Consider the following 18234-nt stretch of genomic DNA (forward strand, 5'->3'; position numbering starts at 1 on the left):
TGAAGTGGATTATGTACAAACTCAGATCTCCTAGTGTAATGAAGAGTCAAAGAGGAGTTGTGTCTCAGTGTTTGTGCTGCACACCTCACCACTGCTTCCTCCTCCCTCTTCTTCATGAATAAGCTCTGCTGCCTGGCCTGTGTTAGTCACTGTCGCTGATTGTTTATTTAAGGTATAAACTGCCAACAGAGGACTGATCTGAAACCAAATATATTGTATTTTCCAGCATATAAGATGACTTTTTAACCCAGAAAAACCTTCTTAGAAGTTGGGGGTCGTCTTATACACCGGAAAATATGGTAGTTGTGTTGGAGCTGTGGTATAGGAGTATATCACTTGTCTAGAGATCAATTACAGTTTTTTTTCCTGGATTAAATTTCCTAATAAAACTGAAATGTAGTTTATTTCTTTTCTTTTTTTATCATTGGATAAAAAAATGAATCTTAAACCTAATTTGGACCTGATTGGTAATTCTTTATCAATTTTAAAAATGATACAATGGTAAGAAAAAAAACCTACATTTCATTTCCATCAGGGAATCGAAACCAGGAGACAAGCGACTTACCCCGAGACCACAGCTCCAACACAGCTATGTCCCATTGCACATAAGTCCTCTGTAGGCAGTTTATGACTGAAATAAACATTTAGAGACGCTGGCTGTCCGTGTGAACAAGTAGGTGGCTGGACAGCACTGATTTTTCATGAAGAAGAGGGAGGCGAAAGCAGTGGTGAGGCATTCCAGAGTGCGGCACAAATGCTGAGCCACAAGTTCTCTTTGACTCTTTATTACAGAAGGAGACCCGACATTGTACATAATCCACTGCACAGACAAATTACCAAAATGTACCATGCTCACCAGGGGACTGCCAACTACAGCACAATGTCAGCACCTCAGGTACTGTAGGGCCAAGGTGCTGACACATTCCTTTTAAACATACTCACCCCACAAGTAAGAATTGGTATGGAAAATTCAGCAGATTTTTTTTTTCCTGGCAATTAGATATGAGTGAATTTACAGTAATAACAAAGTGAATCACTTCGTTATCTCTGCAATCCGCTCATTAGCTCATCTTTTACCTCAGTGCTGCTCTTTCCCAGTGCTGCAAGCCCATGACTCTGTCCACGATTGATGGCCGCCATACAGCAATAATAGTGCTGTATGCAGTTACATGCATATTCCTTGCGAAAACTATGGAAAATGTAATGACGGCTTTCAAAGGAGCCTCCAATGCATGTGAACAGAGCCTTAAAGGGGTACTCAGGTGAAAATCTTTTTCTTTCAAATTAACTGGTGTCAGAAAGTTTTATAGATTTGTAATTTATCAGCTGCGGAATGTCCTGCAGGAAATGGTGTTTTCTTTTCAGTCTGACACAGTGCTCTCCGCTGCCACCTCTGTCCAAGCCAGGAACTGTCCAGAGCAGAAAAAGTTTTTCTATGGCGATTTTTTTCTGCTATGGACAGTTCTTGACATGGACAGAGGTGGCAGCAGAGAGCACTGTGTCAGACTGGAAAGAATACACTACTTCCTGCAGGACATACAGCAGCTGATAAATCCTGGAAGACTGGAGATTTTTAAATAGAAGTAATTTACACATAAAAATAAATTTTTAAAACCATTGATTTAAAAGATTTTTTTTTTTGCTGCACCCCTTTAAGTGCAGATATAAAGCACAGATTTGACACACTTGGTTCCTATATGGACTAACTTATAATAGTATTTTAAAACTATAAAATATTGGTATTTTTAAACCATATGATTGCTCTATGATTAGTCAGTGCGTAATGAGTGTATGCCCCTGTGTATGCAGGCTTAATATACATTATCAGATTAGGGCTCGACTATTCTGGAACATGGGAATCACAACTGCAAGCACTGCAGACTCCCACAATAATAACAATAGACCAATTCTCATGGTAATTGTGTTACAGTGTTAGAGGGTTTGTGTCTTTTCTATTGTACTGGCACCATCTACTGTCTATTTATCACACTGGGCTGAGGTTCACTCCTATTTCTAAGTGTGGAAAACACGAGATGACTTTAGGATGTCAGTATTTTACAAGTGCGTCCAGTCCTGGAATGTGAGACTAAACACTACAGCCCGCGGATGTTTACATTTATAAACCGCCATGTAAAATAAAACCGTGCAGCATTTATAATAATTACAAGGCACTTACCATTAAGTATATAGCTATTAATAAATGTCATAACATCTGATATACATGTTTACTGAACACTGAATAGGAGTTTACTAAACTTGTCTTTTAAGAGATCCGAACCCTTTAGGCTAGGTTCACACCATGATTTTGCTATGGATGTTTTGAACCGTACAGAAAAATACGGTGAACCACATTTTTGTGTATGCTGCAAAATGTAAAAAAAAAAAAAAAACCTGATCCATTTACTGAAGAAGTAGTAGACGCTTGAAGCAAACTTCAAGCAGGTGTGGTTGGTAAATCTAGAATAACAAAATTTAAAAGAAATCTGTCAGATCCCGGGCCCTACTTAAGGTGCTGACAGGGTGCTGTAGTTTGCAAGCCCCTAGTGAGCATGGTGCATTTTGGTAATTTGTCCGTGCAATGGATTATACACAATCTCAGGTCTCCTACTGTAATAGAAGAGTCAAACAGGAAGTGTTTGCGCCTCAAAGTTTTTGCCGCACTCTCCTTCATGAATTATCAATGCTGCCTGGCCTCCTGCTCGCTCAGCTGTCAGCCAGTGTCTCTGATTGCAGATAAGTCCTCTGTAGGCAGTTTATGTCTCAGTTGAATCTCTTAGCCCAAATGTGTTGGAGCTGTGGTCTAGGGGGCAACTTACCTGTCTAGAGACCAACATCAGTTCATTCTTTGGTTCAAATCCCCTGATAGAAATGAAATATACACTCACCGGCCACTTTATTAGGTACACCATGCTAGTAACGGGTGGTCTTCTGCTGCTGTAGCCCATCTGCCTCAAAGTTCGACGTACTGTGTGTTCAGAGATGCTCTTCTGCCTACCTTGGTTGTAACGGTTGGCTATTTGAGTCACTGTTGCCTTTCTATCAGCTCGAACCAGTCTGCCCATTCTCCTCTGACCTCTGGCATCAACAAGGCATTTCCGCCCACAGAACTGCCGCTCACTGGATGGTTTTTCTTTTTTGGACCATTCTCCGTAAACCCTAGAGATGGTTGTGCGTGAAAATCCCAGTAGATCAGCAGTTTCTGAAATACTGAGACCAGCCCTTCTGGCACCAACAACCATGCCACGTTCAAAGGCACTCAAATCACCTTTCTTCCCCATACTGATGCTCGGTTTGAACTCCAGGAGATTGTCTTGACCATGCCTACATGCCTAAATGCACTGAGTTGCCGCCATGTGATTGGCTGATTAGAAATTAAGTGGTAACGTGCAGTTGGACAGGTGTACCTAATAAAGTGGCCGGTGAGTGTAGGTCTTTCTTTGTTTCTTTTTTTGATGGAAAAACCCCACTCAAACTGGAGACAAGAGTGGTGCTGTCTCTGGAAGAAAATGTTTTTGTAGCGCTGAATAACCCCTTTTAAGGTTACCTACCAATTTTACCATTCTTCCTCCCTCCCCGCTTGGCGTCACTTTAAGGAAGGGAGGAGGTAGGAGGGAGGGTTTTGGTATGCTTTAATTTTATGAAAGCAATTATAATTTTTTTTTTTTTTTAATTATTATTATTATTTATCCGTACGGTGATCCCTCAACTTACAATGGTCTCAGGATACCGTTGTAAGTTGAGACCAGACTCAACATACAATGCTACAGAGAGTCAGGATCTGTAGCACATGTAAATAACTAGATGAACAACCAGTGAAACTGGGCGTTTTACTGGTAAAACCCCAGTATTAGTGAGGTGCCTGCACTGGTTGGCTGTCTAGTAGTGATTCTCCAGAGTATAGTGTGATACTACATGTCCTGTACTGCATAGAATTTTGGTCTCAACATACAATATTTTCTACTAACAATGGTCGTTCTGGAACCAATTATTATTGTATGTTGAGGAACCACTGTATCTTGTAATTTAAATGGAAAATAAAAATATTAAAAATTAAAAAAAAAGTTACCTACCATCTATCGTATGTATGTATGTATGCATGTATTCCAGGACTACAAATTTTAGCTTGCATATGGTGGGGCTGTAGACCTGCAGATTTCTTTGTGAATAAATGATGAGAGGTGTACTGAGAGAAGTCTAGAGCAGGGTGAGGGCAGTATGGATCTCAGAGCGGAGTTTAGAGCCTTGTCTCTTGTTATGATGGGTATGGTGAGAAAAGAGGCCGGAAGAGGAAGTGAAGCGTGTAAATATACAGGACAGAACTGCACCGAGCTATAACATCACAGGACAGAACTCTGAGACACAGGGAGATTTATTTAGGCATTTACTAATACAGCTAGATGGTATTTCATATATTAATTTAGCTCCTGGAAAAACCCCCTATTTGGCTTCAGAAAAAATTCAACATGTGCTTGTGTTTATCTGAGATCCTTTTTGTTAAGTGTGCAAGAACCTTCATGTCTGTGTTTCACTTATTACTGAACAAAACTTCAGATTTGTTTGTAAAAATAAAAACAAGGAGTAAGACCTTGTCATCTTACAGCTGTATATAACCTATATAACCTTCCACTTGTACGGGATCTTAGTATGGCATCCTATTGTACTGCTATATGTCTATTATTTGAGCTTTTTTCTTCAGATTTGTCTGCTCTGTGCCGTGCTCCATTGGGCATACAGGTAGTATTAGGGCTCGTTCACACAGAGCAAAAGCAGCTGAATTTCTGCGCTGAATCAGCGCTGAAATTTCAGCCGTTAAAATAGGTGCAGAGCTAACTTCCATTGTGTTGAATGGAAATTCTGCTCTGCAGTTCACACGGTGGAATTTCCGCACTGAACTAATCCGCTTTCTGCCAGAAGAATGAACATGTTCATTCTTCCGCTAGCGGAAGCCTATACAAACCAATGGGGCTCTGATTTTCTGTTTCAGCGCGGAATACAAGCGGAAATTACGCGCTGAATCAGCGCGGAAATGGGGAAAAAAGTCCAGTTTATTTGCCAAATACTCGCTGAATTTCAGCGCTGAATGCATGCGGATTCAGCGCGTATTCCATGCTGAATTTGTCAAGAGCTGATTACGAGCTGAACACTTTCCTAGCGGAATACGCAGGGATTCTGCTTACATTCTGCTTATATTCTCCTCGGAATTCAGCGTCAGTTGATTTCAGGAGGAAATATTTCCTCGCGTAATCCGCCCCTTTTGCTCTGTGTGAACGTAGCCTTATAGCATTCTAAGTTTAGAATTCATGCACACCACCAGTGCCACTTAGATGTTCTCTTACTGACTCCCTCTTTTTATGGTATATGTGGATCACTTTCTTTTTTTTAAAACTCTTTTAATCAGCTATTCTTCTGCCTTTTAGACGTTGGAGACTTGGGGGACCCTAGTGGATGTAATGGGATACTCGATTAATTAAATGTTTCTGCAGTTACTCATTGTATACCTTATTGTTCCACCTCACTGAATGCATAGTTATCTATTCCCAAGCCAAACACTTAAGATTCCATTAAGTAACTATTGTATGTGCTATGGTGCATAATAATCAGAGCGGTTCAAGGCTATGTGTTATATGTTGAAGTAACTGATAGTTGTCTAAGATCTATGTCATGCCCAAAACGTTAAAGGAGAAGTCTTTAACGTACATTGCCTTGGAAGCGACCATGGTATATGAAGCTATCGTATAATCACCTCATATCTTCCAGGTGACATCCAGATAGGAATGGTTGATAAGAAAGGACAGTTAGAGGTCGAAGTAATACGGGCTCGTGGCCTCATTCAAAAGCCAGGCTCCAAATCTACACCAGGTAAGAAGAAGGGGTAACGTTTTATCCAATAACTGTTATTTCTTGCAAAGTATTAGTGCCCCAGTTCTGTCAAACATGAGAAGCATCTGTATGCTGCCGGTCTATTCCTTACAGTAAAAAAAAAAAAGAAGGAAAAAAAAACATATACCGACCCTGTGGAACCCAAAAGAACACACTCTAGTCATTGGTTCTGGGTGCATGAGTGCTGATGCATACAGAAAGATGTCCCCAGTGACAAACCCCCTGCCGTCCATATGCCTTAATGGGATGGTGGATGGTAGTATTTTAAACTGTACATAGAATGTCAATGGAAAGTCACATGGTGGAATATACCGTTAGTATATGATTTAAAAAGGTGTTCTTATAAATTGTAGTAATATGCAACCTGCTTTTTTTTAGCGCCCTATGTGAAGGTGTACCTTTTAGAAAATGGAGCTTGTATAGCTAAGAAGAAGACAAGAATAGCACGGAAAACCCTTGATCCTCTCTATCAACAGAATTTGGTGTTTGAAGAAAGCCCTAATGGAAAGGTCCTCCAGGTAAAGTTGTTAATGGTCTTTTTTAACATTTGCATCCTCTATGGACAGGGAATCATACCTTTTTTTATGGTGCCATTTTGAAGTGTATGTTCAGTGTCCATCTTTTTTTTTATTTTTTGGTGCGCTGCAATACCAGGTCAATGCCTGGAGAGACTTGTATTAAAAAAAAAAAAAGATCTAAACTTTGTTCAGCATACACTATACCTTATGGCAGCTCTAGTAAAGGTCATCCAACATACAACTACAATGTCCAAGAACCAATAGTTTACCAGGTGTAAGGCCATGTTCACATGGAGTAAGACACCAGCCGGGTCACAGTACTGCAGTACCGGCCAGATGATCTTAACTGCTGCTGAATCCGGATGCGGGGCATCCGAATTCCCGGCTGCACACAATGGAGCGTGCGGCTGGAGCCACACGCTCCATTGTGTGAACTGACAGGTTTTATGTAGCCGCTATTCAATGAATATCAGCCGCAGAAAACTGACATGTCTACTACTACTATGTGTATACACTTCGTCTGGGATTCCATAGAGGGCAGCACTACGTAAGTTCCGTAGTAATCACAGCCGTTGTTGCATATCGCCAACAACAGCCCTGATTATTACGAAACTTTCGTTGTGTGAACATAGCCGTAGTCTGTAAAAGACAATTAACAGGGGAGAGAGGTTATCAGTTTTATCCATCTTTGTGCCACCTTTCTGTAAGAATGTCTATCCTTGTTTTGGACATATTTATTATTGTGGAAGGAAAAGTGAATCCTGCCTCACTGTGCAGACATCCGGAACTCTTGTATGTAAGTGCAAGGCCAGCACCATCCACATGGCAAAAAATACAAAAAAAATCAGCAATCCTCCTAAGTGGGATTAAAAGAGATTTTTTTTCAGTTTCTGCAATGTAAGAACAAAGGACACACACACAAAAAAAAAGAATAGGGAAAATTTATCAAGGGCTTTTTTAGGTGAATAATTGCATTTTTCACCCATTTTTGGTCTAAGTTCTACGAAACTCGTTTACAATATTAATTGGGCCTTCGTCGGCCTCTGTAAAAACAAGGGCAAATAACTATCATGATTATGAAAGGAGAAGTCTGGTGAAAATTTTTATTAAAGTATTCTATTGCCCCCCAAAAGTTATACAAATCCCCAATATACACTTATTACGGGAAATGCTTATAAATTGCTATGTTCCCTGCACTTACTACTGCATCAAGGCTTCACTTCCTGGGTAACATGGTGATGTCACTTCCTGGATAAAATGATGATGTCATGACCTGACTCCCAGAGCTGTGCGGGCTGTGGCTGCTGGAGAGGATGATGGCAGAGGGATGCTCAGTGTCCCTCCAGTGCTCTGTGTCCCTCAGTGTCCCCCTGCCATCATCCTCTCCAGCAGCCACAGCCCGCAAAGCTCTGGGAGTCGGGTCGTGACATCACCATTTTATCCAGGAAGTGAAGCCTTGATGCAGCAGTAAGTGCAGGGAACATAGCAATTTATAAGCATTTCCCGCAATAAGTGTATATAGGTGATTTGTATAACTTTTGGGGGGGGCAATACAATACTTTAATAAAAATTTTCGCCGGACTTCTCCTTTAATAACGGCCGTTATTTGCCCTTATTTTTACCTAGTGGGAACACAGCCTAAAAACACATACAAGTGTTCTTAGAATCTTAATCTGAATTGTACGAAAATTCTATACAGTAACTGAAAATAACAACATAGCGGGAGATTTATCAAACATGGCGTAAAGTGAAACTGGCTCAGTTACCCCTAGCAACCAATCAGATTCCACCTTTCATTTTCCAAAGAGTCTGTGAGGAATAAAAGGTGGAATCTGATTGGTTGCTAGGGGCAACTGAGCCAGTTTCACTTCACACCATGTTTGATGAATCTCCCCGATAGTATTCTGTACCGTACTCCACTATTTACAACATTCAAATTGTTCTCTGTTGTTTTTCAAGGTTATTGTCTGGGGAGACTATGGCCGAATGGATCACAAAAGTTTCATGGGAGTTGCACAGATTCTCCTAGAAGAACTTGATCTGTCCAGCGTGGTGATCGGATGGTATAAGTTGTTTCCGCCCTCATCGTTGGTGGATCCAACAATGACACCCCTTACTCGCAGGGCTTCCCAATCATCTCTCGAAAGTTCAACAGGTCCCCCTTCCATTAGGTCATAGCGACCTGGAAATATCGGTCTAACCTGATGTAATCACAATGTTAATGATGCCCAATAAAAGATTCCGAACCGTGTACGTACGATCAAAAGCATTGCTGGAGACAGACAATCATTTATTTATTTATTTTTTTGCCTGTAGTAACGATCCAAAAAAAAAAAAAAAAAAGATCTGAACGTGAGTCCTATTGGCAGAGAAACACATGTATGAGTACTGTAAATGAATATACAGTTCAGCACTATTGAAGTCACACATGCTCAATGGGATAGTAAGGGGGACATTGAATTACAAACTGGAAGCTTTCACTCTGTTAGAAATGTTTGTGATACATTTTTACAGACCATAAGCAGTGTTATCATATTGGTATTTCAGCATATTTTATACTTGTTAATTCCATTATTATTATTATTTTTTTATATATATATATCTATAACGTGTTATTCTGCCAGTTTCATAAAAAAGCATTTTGTGATAATTCTCACATAGCGCTTTTTTGTCCTTTTTTTTTTTTAAATTGATTTCGTAAGAATTGAGCATCGCAGAAGAAGTGACGATGGCGGTGGTTTCCGTGTAATATTCCCCGCCACCTGAAATACTGACAGTGACTTTGAGGAGCGCTGCTATGTAGTGCTTTCCTGTTATTACTGACATTGCTTTTTCATGTAGTGTTTCACCACTGGGAACCACAGATGTATTTTATGTATTATACTGCATGCTGCAATTCTATTGGAGCAGATGAGTTGTCAGCACTAACCCCCCCTCCCCCCCATAGGATGGCATCAGGGCTAGGGACAAATGCAGATGCTGCAGTGCAGCTGTCGCATGACGCAGACCCCCCAGGTGCAGTGAAATGCATCTATGTTCTTACATGATGTGACTAACACTACAGAATCGCCATGGATGCAATAGCTGTCATTATTTCATAGATTTATTTTATTTGCCAACATTCGCTCATCCGACATAATACAAATGCCAACAAGTTTGTGCTAAACCTCCCCTCCCCCCCCCTTTTTTTTTGCTGTATGGGAAACTGTAGAATAATTGATTGCATTAGATTATTCTTTATCAAAAAAATGTAAAAAAAAAAAAAGTTTAAAATATTGCAAATATTTTTATCACTTTTTATGTTAAATTTTTTGGATTGCAGTATAAATTATGGCTTTAATTTTTTTTTATTTTTTTTTGATTCCGTGCATGGAAGAGATTTGAAGAAGTCTGTTTGCAAGCAACGCTAGGCTGCCGCAAGAGAATTCCTTCCTTTTTGGCATTTTCAGATAACGTGCCGTGCCGAGCTGTTTTTTTTTTTTTAATTTTTTTATTTTACCATTAGCTACTTGCTGTATTGTTTCTGTGTATAAATAAATTGTATAGTTTACTGTACATCCCGTAATGCTGACCAATGGTGGGGGATGAGCATATGACACTTTGAGCTGTATCCAGGTCTTTATCATATGTGTCACTTTAGACACTCGTGTCTGTCCTGGGTAGAGCATGGTATGAGCTGTTTAAAAAAATAAAAAAAAATCACTGGAAATTCCAGTTGAGATATTCTGCACTTACTAAATATTTTTATCAGATTTTTTCGTTTACATTTGTTTGAGATTGATGCAAGCACAAGGCTTGATTTTTTAACGCAAAATATTTTACTTTTTTGGGAGAGAGAAAAAAAAAAGAGAATATAGTTAAATTTCAATTAGCAATTTTTTTTTATTACTTTGTTCTTTTTTTTATTTTTATTTTGGCCTTGAAGTCCCTCGTGATCTCTGTACGTGTGCTAAAAGCTGCAGACTGTGCAGGTGCATTGATAATGTTTCCCTCCTTTTTTTTTTGTTTTTCTTGGGGCCATTGGATTTTGTGATCACACGAGTAACGCAGCATGTCATGGAGTTGATTCAACGCTGCATGCATGTTTTGTATTAAAAAAATAAGAAAAAAAAAGAGACAAAAAAAAGGTTAACTAATAATGTGTGTTAGTTCCACATAGGCTGGCTTGTATGTTGCATGTACTTGTACAGTTTGACCGTAATGATAATGACATAACCAAGAAATCTAAGCCATCCATTTTTCTGATAGACATTTTGCAGGTTTTTACCAGACTCGATGTGTTTAAGTCTGGTGCTAAATGCCTATAGATGGACATTATTTTCTACCCTATGGAAACGTAACGTAGTACGGACCAAATTCCTTATAATAAATATTTTGGTGTAAATTCCTACTGTGGGGCTGTAACACATGTAGAAATGGTGTACACACTAGGTTTTGATTCATAGACATACTGCCTGCACCAAGTGAATTATTTATTACAGGCTGAAACCATTATGCCCCTGTTTGTGGAGGGCGTAGATAGGTTACTGCTTGACCTGCTGAGCAGGAAGAACTGAAGCACTGGTGCACTACTAGATTATGTACTGTCTTAGTGGCCAAAACAACTGAACTAATTATAATTGGGTAGTATCTTTCTATTTGACCACTTGTCTTAACACCCCCCCTGTGCTTTTAAATAAACTTCCAACTCATGTTATGTAAACATGTTTAATAAAATTTACTTTTCATGTCCATTATTGTCGTCTTTTGCTTTCATAACGGATCGCAACATCCCAGACCTCCGGAGAGAAGAAAAGAAAAGGATGCAAACTGAGAGCTATAAGGGAAATGGCATGTATAATAATTGTTAAAGGGGTACTCCGGTGAAAAATCTTTTTCTTTTAAATCTACTGGTTTCAGAAAGGTGTATAGATTTGTAATTTGCTTCAAGTGTTCCACTACTTATCAGCTGTTGTATGTTCTGCAGGAAGTGGTGTATTCTCTCCAGTCTGACACAGTGCTCTCTGCTGCCACCTCTGTCCACGTCAGGAACTGTCCAGATCAGCAGCAAATCCCCGTAGTAAACCTGTACTGTTCTGGACAGTTCCTGTTATGGACAGAGAGAGCACTGTGCCAGACTGAAAAGAAAACCCTACTTTGTGCAGGACATAAAGCAGCTGATAAGTACTGGAAGGCTGGAGATTTAAAATACAAGTATATTACAAATCTATATAAATTTCTGAAACCAGTTGATTTGAAAGAAATAGATTTTCGCTGGAGTACTCCTTTAACATAAATTACCGAAAACATGTTTTTTTCAAACTGCTTTCTCAAACGAGCTAGAATTAAAGGGGTACTCCTGTGAAAATCTAGTTTCAGTGAGTTATATAGATTTGTAATTTACTTCTATTTAAAGATCTCCAGTCTTCCAGTACTTATCAGCTGCTGTATGTCCTGCAGAAAGTGATGTATTCTCTCCAGTCTGACAGACTGCTCTCTGCTGCCACCTCTGTCCATGTCAGGAACTGTCCAGAGCAGCAGTAAATCCCCATAGTAAACGTTTCCTGCTTTAGACAGTTCCTGACATGGACAGAGGTGGCAGCAGAGGGCACTGTGTCACACTGGAAAGAATATACTACTTCCTGCAGAACATACAGAAGCTGGTAAGTACAGGGATATTTGAGATTTCTAAATAGAAGTATTTTACAAATCTATATAACTTTCTGAAACCAGTTGATTTGAAAGAAAAATATTTTTGCCAAAGTATCCCTTTAATACATATCCACTTCTGTTTAAAAGCATGATGGAGTAGAGAGTACAGGCTTTATGTGTTACAATAATGTGATTTTATGTGCCACTTTTTTGCCCCCTTGTAGAAAAATACTGACCCATTTTCCTCACATGAAATAATAAAAGACATATTTACAACTTTTATAGAATATTTCAGTTTACATATATTCCTGCCCTTACCGATCTCCTACTCAAGAGAATTTTGATAATAATTATAATAATTAAATTGCTATCATTTTTTTTCCATGCTTATTTTTAATATCTGTTAATGTGTTCTCCTGACACATGCAATATAGTAAATACTTGTGGTCCCATAAAATAATAATTATATAAAATAAAAATAATAACGGAACATATTTCCTCCTAGCTGTAACATGAAGGGACATTGCTACCCATGGCATTCTGAACTGTTGTTCTGCCATGCTACCAGCCAGTTACTGCTTGTCACCTGATGCTACTGCTATTCCCTTTCATCGATTACAGTAATATTGTCGCCCAGTTTCCATATCGGGAGTTTTCAGCACCATTCTTAAAGGGGTTGGCCACTTTATAGTAAAATAGCTCAGAACAAAGTATTAGTAAGTGTATTCAGTGCACTTACTGACAGCAGCTCCCTGTGTACCTCATAGAGCTAATATCAGACTCCCCTCCTCCAGGTTGTGCTGTCCTGCTCTGATTTGTTTCAGTCCATAAAATGGCCGACATGGAGGAGCATGTGACCAGGCCCTGTCCACTGTGTCCTCCATAGACATATACAGGCTCAGTGGTGGACACTAGGGGGCAGGGCCTGGTCACATGCTCCTCCATGTCAGCCATTTTATGGACTGAAACAAAACAGGGCAGCCCAGCCTGGTGAAGGGGAGTCTGATATTAGCTCTATGAGGTACACAGGGAGCTGCTGTCAGTATATACAGTGAGTACACTTACTAATACTGTACACTAAGCAATTTTACTATAAAGTGGCCAACCCCTTTAAGTTTATATAATGGACATTTCATATCTTACCATTTAAAGGATTTCTTTGTGGTCTCTTCCCTCAAAAATGCATGTTATTGTTGGTGGACCGTAGCGTAAGGGCAGGGCTTAACAGCCATGGAACCACATATCTCTGCCCACATCTGCACTGTAGGCCCTGTCCCCTTAGTGATGTCATAGGTGTGTAGGCCCCCACCCTCTCTGCAGTGTCATCAGAATGGGCCACCCTAAAGGCACCCCTTTACCTGTGCCTACACTATTGTGCCGCTAGGCACACACTGGCCAAGATTAATTAATCTGAGACAAAAAAATCTGATTTACCCATAGCAACCAATCAGAGCTCAGCTTTTCTTTTATTAGAGTAATTGCAGAGATGAAACTGTGATTGGTTGTTATGGGCAAATCAAACACTTTTGTATGACTGACAGTGCAAAACATTGGGCTCAGCAAATCCATTGAGAGTAAGGGTCTTATTCCACGATTCCCGATTCGGACGATTATCGCTCCATGGAAAAGAGACAACAATCAGCCGATGATTGTGTCATTGGTTGATCGTTTATTTAGGTTCAAACCTAAAGTCATCGGGCACCGATCACGCATCGCTGCGTGGAATAGCGATGCACAGTGGGCGACCGACGATTTCACAAGCACCATACATTACCTAAACATGTTGCAGGACTTCTCCTGCGCTCCTCTTCCTCCCGGTCCCGCGTGCAGCAGCAGCTTCGGTGCGACCTGTCTTAGCTGACAGACCACTCAGCCAATCACTGGCCAGGACCGCCGTGGCCCTGTCCCCTTAGTGCTGCTGTATGTATAGTAGTTATTGCAGTGCCCCACACTAGAGCATCATGAAAAATAGGTATTAAGCAAGAGGCTTAGTGAAATAAAGAGATTGAGGGAGGATTATCGGGGACCCACCACTTTACTGGGCCAATAATACTGAGCAGGGAACTGGTATTATATGACAAGGAGCACAGAGCAACAGAGCAGAGCCACGTGGGTGAGTACTCCCCATATTGGGTTTAGTTTTATTATAAGGCAGTTAGGTGGAAAACCTCTTAAAATCAACATCTGGGTTTTACCAGCCCCCCTTGTCGAAGAAATGTGTCCCTACACAGTCTGATACCGTTTAACAACTGTTAAAGGAGAAGTCCCACCAACTATGAAATGTGCAGACAGGCGGGGGTGGGTGTGAAAATAAGCAAGTTAACTCACCTATCCCCTGTGCCTTCCACTGCCGGAGGTCATCTTCTGCAAGAGTACGCCAAATACCCGGCTCTTGCAGCAGCAATGTCACAGCGTGGCTGAGCAAGTGCCTGCTCAGCCAATCAGTGATTGGGGTGGTTCCCCGGCCCAGTCACTGATTGGCTGAGCAGGCAATCACTGAGACGGGGTCATGACATAGCAGCTAGCAGAACTGCAGGACCCCGGCTGCAGGGAATTGGACCCAACGGCTGTGCTATTAATTTTCACCCCCGCCTACCTGCAAATTTCATAGTTGGTGGGACTTCTCCTTTAATATCTCTGAGAAGTTAATTTATTTCTGAACAGAATACTAAAGACGTAGCACAAAGTTCGAAGAAAAGATTCCAGAATAGTTGTTTCTGGAGACCAGGTCAGGAGAGGCTATACTGTAGGTCCCGGCAAATCCTACTGTTACACTTCACAGAGGCTGAGAAGAATAACCACGCTTACTAATGATGGAAATCTTTTTATCACTCTGATTTATCAATCAAAAATAGTAAAATATTTATTTTGAGGATTCTAAGAAAATAAATAACGGTGTTGATATGAGGGCTCATCAGCTATCACACGTTGTGCTACAACAGCTGGTGTTTACATTCTGCTAAAGAGTTTACAGGATCAGCGTGGAAAATTCCAAGACAATTTCTCATATAAAAATTCAGCGAGCCTTAAAGGAATAGTCTGGCTTTACAAAGAAAGATTCTCCGTTTGTGAAACTGAATGTTATAACATTTTCAAATGTGGTTTCCAAGATCTCCACAGTCTGACTTGGGAGTAGTAAGAGGTGGTAACACAATCAGATTAGCAGACAGGGGGCGCTATTTCATATAGAGGAGCCCAGATATTCAGTGTATTAGATTAGTATATGATAAGCAGCCCTGTCACTTATCTAGGATCATAGAGACTGCAGAAGGTTCCCTTGTCTTACAGCTGATGGATCTCAGGTGCCACAACTCCACATTGCCAAGAATGGGAAAGAAGGACTTACCGCAGTACTGGCACTGCCAAAAAAAGTCCCAGTGATGGCCCAGATAACAAGGAGGTTGCAGTTCCATAGCGTCTCAGATAAAGAACGCTAAATGTTTACTTGCAACAATAAATTAGAGCAGTTCTTCTATGTGAAAGTGCTGGTAAAGAGAAGCCTGGGTATTAGGGGGCCATGATGTGCCCCGGGCCAGGGTAGTTGGCAAGGAAAAGAGGGTTAGATCCCAGGATTATGTTATGTCATGAACTAGGGGGAAGTGGTGAGCTCTCCCCGAGAACATCCGGGTTAGTTTTGTGTTACAAGATAACAGTACAGAGTGGATTGTATAAGTGTGTTGTATAAATGTTAGGCCATGTTCACACTACGTAAGTTTCGTAATATTCACGGCCGTTGTAACAACAACCGTGATTACTACGGAACCTACGTATTGCTGCCTTCTAAAGAATCCCAGCCGGAGTGTATACACATAGTATACACTCTGGCTGGGATCCCTAATGGCGCCGCAAAAAACTGACATTCTGTGCAGCGGGGAATTCGGATGCGGGCGCACACTGATGCACCCACATCTGAATTCAGCGGCAGTGAAGATCATCTAGCCGGTACTGCAGTACAGGCCGGGATGATCTTCTCTGACACCGGCTGTTTCGTGACACGGCCAGGTAACAGAACAGCTGGTGTCTTACTACATGGGAACATGGCCTTATACTGTATGCTTGGGTCAGTAACATATATGCAGATTTTGGTTTTGACATTGCCATGTTTTGTTTGTAAGGCTCCCTTGTTTATACCATTCTTACTATATCCGTTATGATCTTATTGTCTTCACATTAGCAACAGGAATGTGATTTGAGTGACTGTCATAAATATGTGTATACTGTAGATATATCCACATCAGCCTTTTAGAATGACATTAAGGAGGCAAATCAACAGAGGTTGGGTTTGCAGGCAAATAAACGTTATAAGAGAAACAGAATCCTGCTCCATACTGATGAGGGGCAACACCCCGAAACAACTGTCTCTGGATAGATACCTGGCCATGGTTTTTCCCTTATAGGGCCACTTAATATGGTGGTTTTGGTGGTTTCCTTAAAGGAGACACCCCTTGGCTGGGTCCTTACAGGAGGGATATCTGGCTAGTCCTATGTTTCGATACTCTTCAATGAGGCTCCACTGGCTCTTCTTTTGCATAAATCAATGTTAAACATATGGCCATTAGGTGCCTTCCTTCCTGTTTAACTGTAGCCCATGCTCCCATTGTGCCAATTTGACATGGCTTGGTATTGATTGACAAAGCAGGACAAGTCTTCACTATGTATGTGAACAGCTGCTGGTCATTCCACATTCAGTCGCAAAGAATCCTAGGGGTGCTTGCATTGTATGGTCACCTCTCCTGTCACACAGTGCCAAAACCTCTGTAATAATAATACTGACTGAATTGTGACATAAGAAAGAGCATTGTTTCCTGTTAAGCTTGCATAGTTAATTGCCCTCAGTTGATATACAACTTGCATGATGCTTTTTTCAAGCAGAGAAACAAATATCAGCACAGGGGAGCAAAAACCATAGTTTGGGCATATGTACTGTATAATATTGATTTAAACGTAGGACACTTAAAAGCAAGTAGATTGCAAAACTGTTTGCCATCACAACTCCTGTTGAAGTCTTAAAAAAAAATTGTGACAGTGCGTCTTTAAAGAGAATCTGTCAGGTCGGTAACATGTACAGAGCTGCGAACACAGGCAGATAGGTGATAGGGAGATAAAACTAATGATGCCTTTGTCTTTGCTGATGGCCATTTGCAGAGTTATATAACATTGCATTTTTCCTTGGAAGCTGAAGTGCCACAGAAGTTATGCTGAGCTACAGCATGCACACCTCTTCCCTACCTCACCTCTCCCTTCCTTGATAATTGATGTACAGGGCATGAGTCCTGTATATCAATTAGTGAAGCCATGGAGGGTGTGGGGAGAGGTGTAGCTCAGCATTACTTCTGTGGCACCTCAGCTTCCAAGGAAAAATACAATGTAATATATAACTCTGCAAATGGTCATCAGCAAAGACAAGGGGATCATTTGTTTTATCTCCCTATCACCTATCTGCCTGTGTCTGCAGGTCTGTACATGGTACTGAATTGACAGATACCCGTTAACTTTTACTAAGCTGTGTGTTGAGCATAGCTGTCCATGGTGCTGCACATAGAGCTGAAAGCGCTCTACCTAATCGTTATAAACTTTTGAACCTATCTGTACCATGGACCAGCCATGAGGAGGTAGATACTGTAGAAATATGTAGAAGACGGCACTTCCGTGGCGGTGGTGCTCGAGGTGAGAAAAATGTTCAGATATTAGGAAGAGCCCGGCACTCACCAAGTAGATTATGCTTCTTTATTGTAGTGTAGCAAACATATGGTACAAGGACGCGTTTCGGCCAAGCATGGCCTTCATCAGCTAAGGGGTGTACACCCCTTAGCTGATGAAGGCCATGCTTGGCCGAAACGCGTCCTTGTACCATATGTTTGCTACACTACAATAAAGAAGCATAATCTACTTGGTGAGTGCCGGGCTCTTCCTAATATATGAGGAGGTAGATGGCCTGGATCACTGTGGAATGCTGATGTACCTTATCCAAGTAGCGGAGTCTAAGGAGACCCTGGTTTTCACCAGAGCCCACAGCAAGGTGGGATTGGCTCTGCTGCGGCAAACTCTCGGGTCACTACCCTCAGAGAAGATCCCCGATGACCACCAGAAGATGGTAATAGAGACGTTCAGGAATCATTGAAATACAGAGAATTGGTTCCACATTCCAAAAATAATGATTTATTATTCTTAATAACATGTAAAACAAATAAACAAACATTTAGAA

The 18234-nt window shown here is 40.9% G+C and overlaps 1 protein-coding gene across 27 annotated transcripts in view; it reads left to right on the top strand.

Moving 5' to 3' along the window:
• The window catches only part of RIMS1 (regulating synaptic membrane exocytosis 1), a 271494-nt gene extending 260374 nt beyond the window's left edge, over positions 1–11120 (top strand). For all 27 annotated transcript variants that reach the window (XM_069974601.1, XM_069974607.1, XM_069974603.1 and 24 more), the window contains 3 exons: positions 5758–5859; positions 6259–6398; positions 8358–11120. In XM_069974601.1, the coding sequence (XP_069830702.1) occupies positions 5758–5859; positions 6259–6398; positions 8358–8576 (461 nt within the window). In that variant the 3' untranslated portion in view covers positions 8577–11120. The remainder of the gene's footprint in view (positions 1–5757; positions 5860–6258; positions 6399–8357) is intronic.
• The last annotated feature ends 7114 nt before the right edge of the window (positions 11121–18234 follow it).

Source organism: Dendropsophus ebraccatus, chromosome 6, assembly GCF_027789765.1.
Source record: "Dendropsophus ebraccatus isolate aDenEbr1 chromosome 6, aDenEbr1.pat, whole genome shotgun sequence".
NCBI classification, from domain to species: Eukaryota; Metazoa; Chordata; class Amphibia; order Anura; family Hylidae; genus Dendropsophus; species Dendropsophus ebraccatus.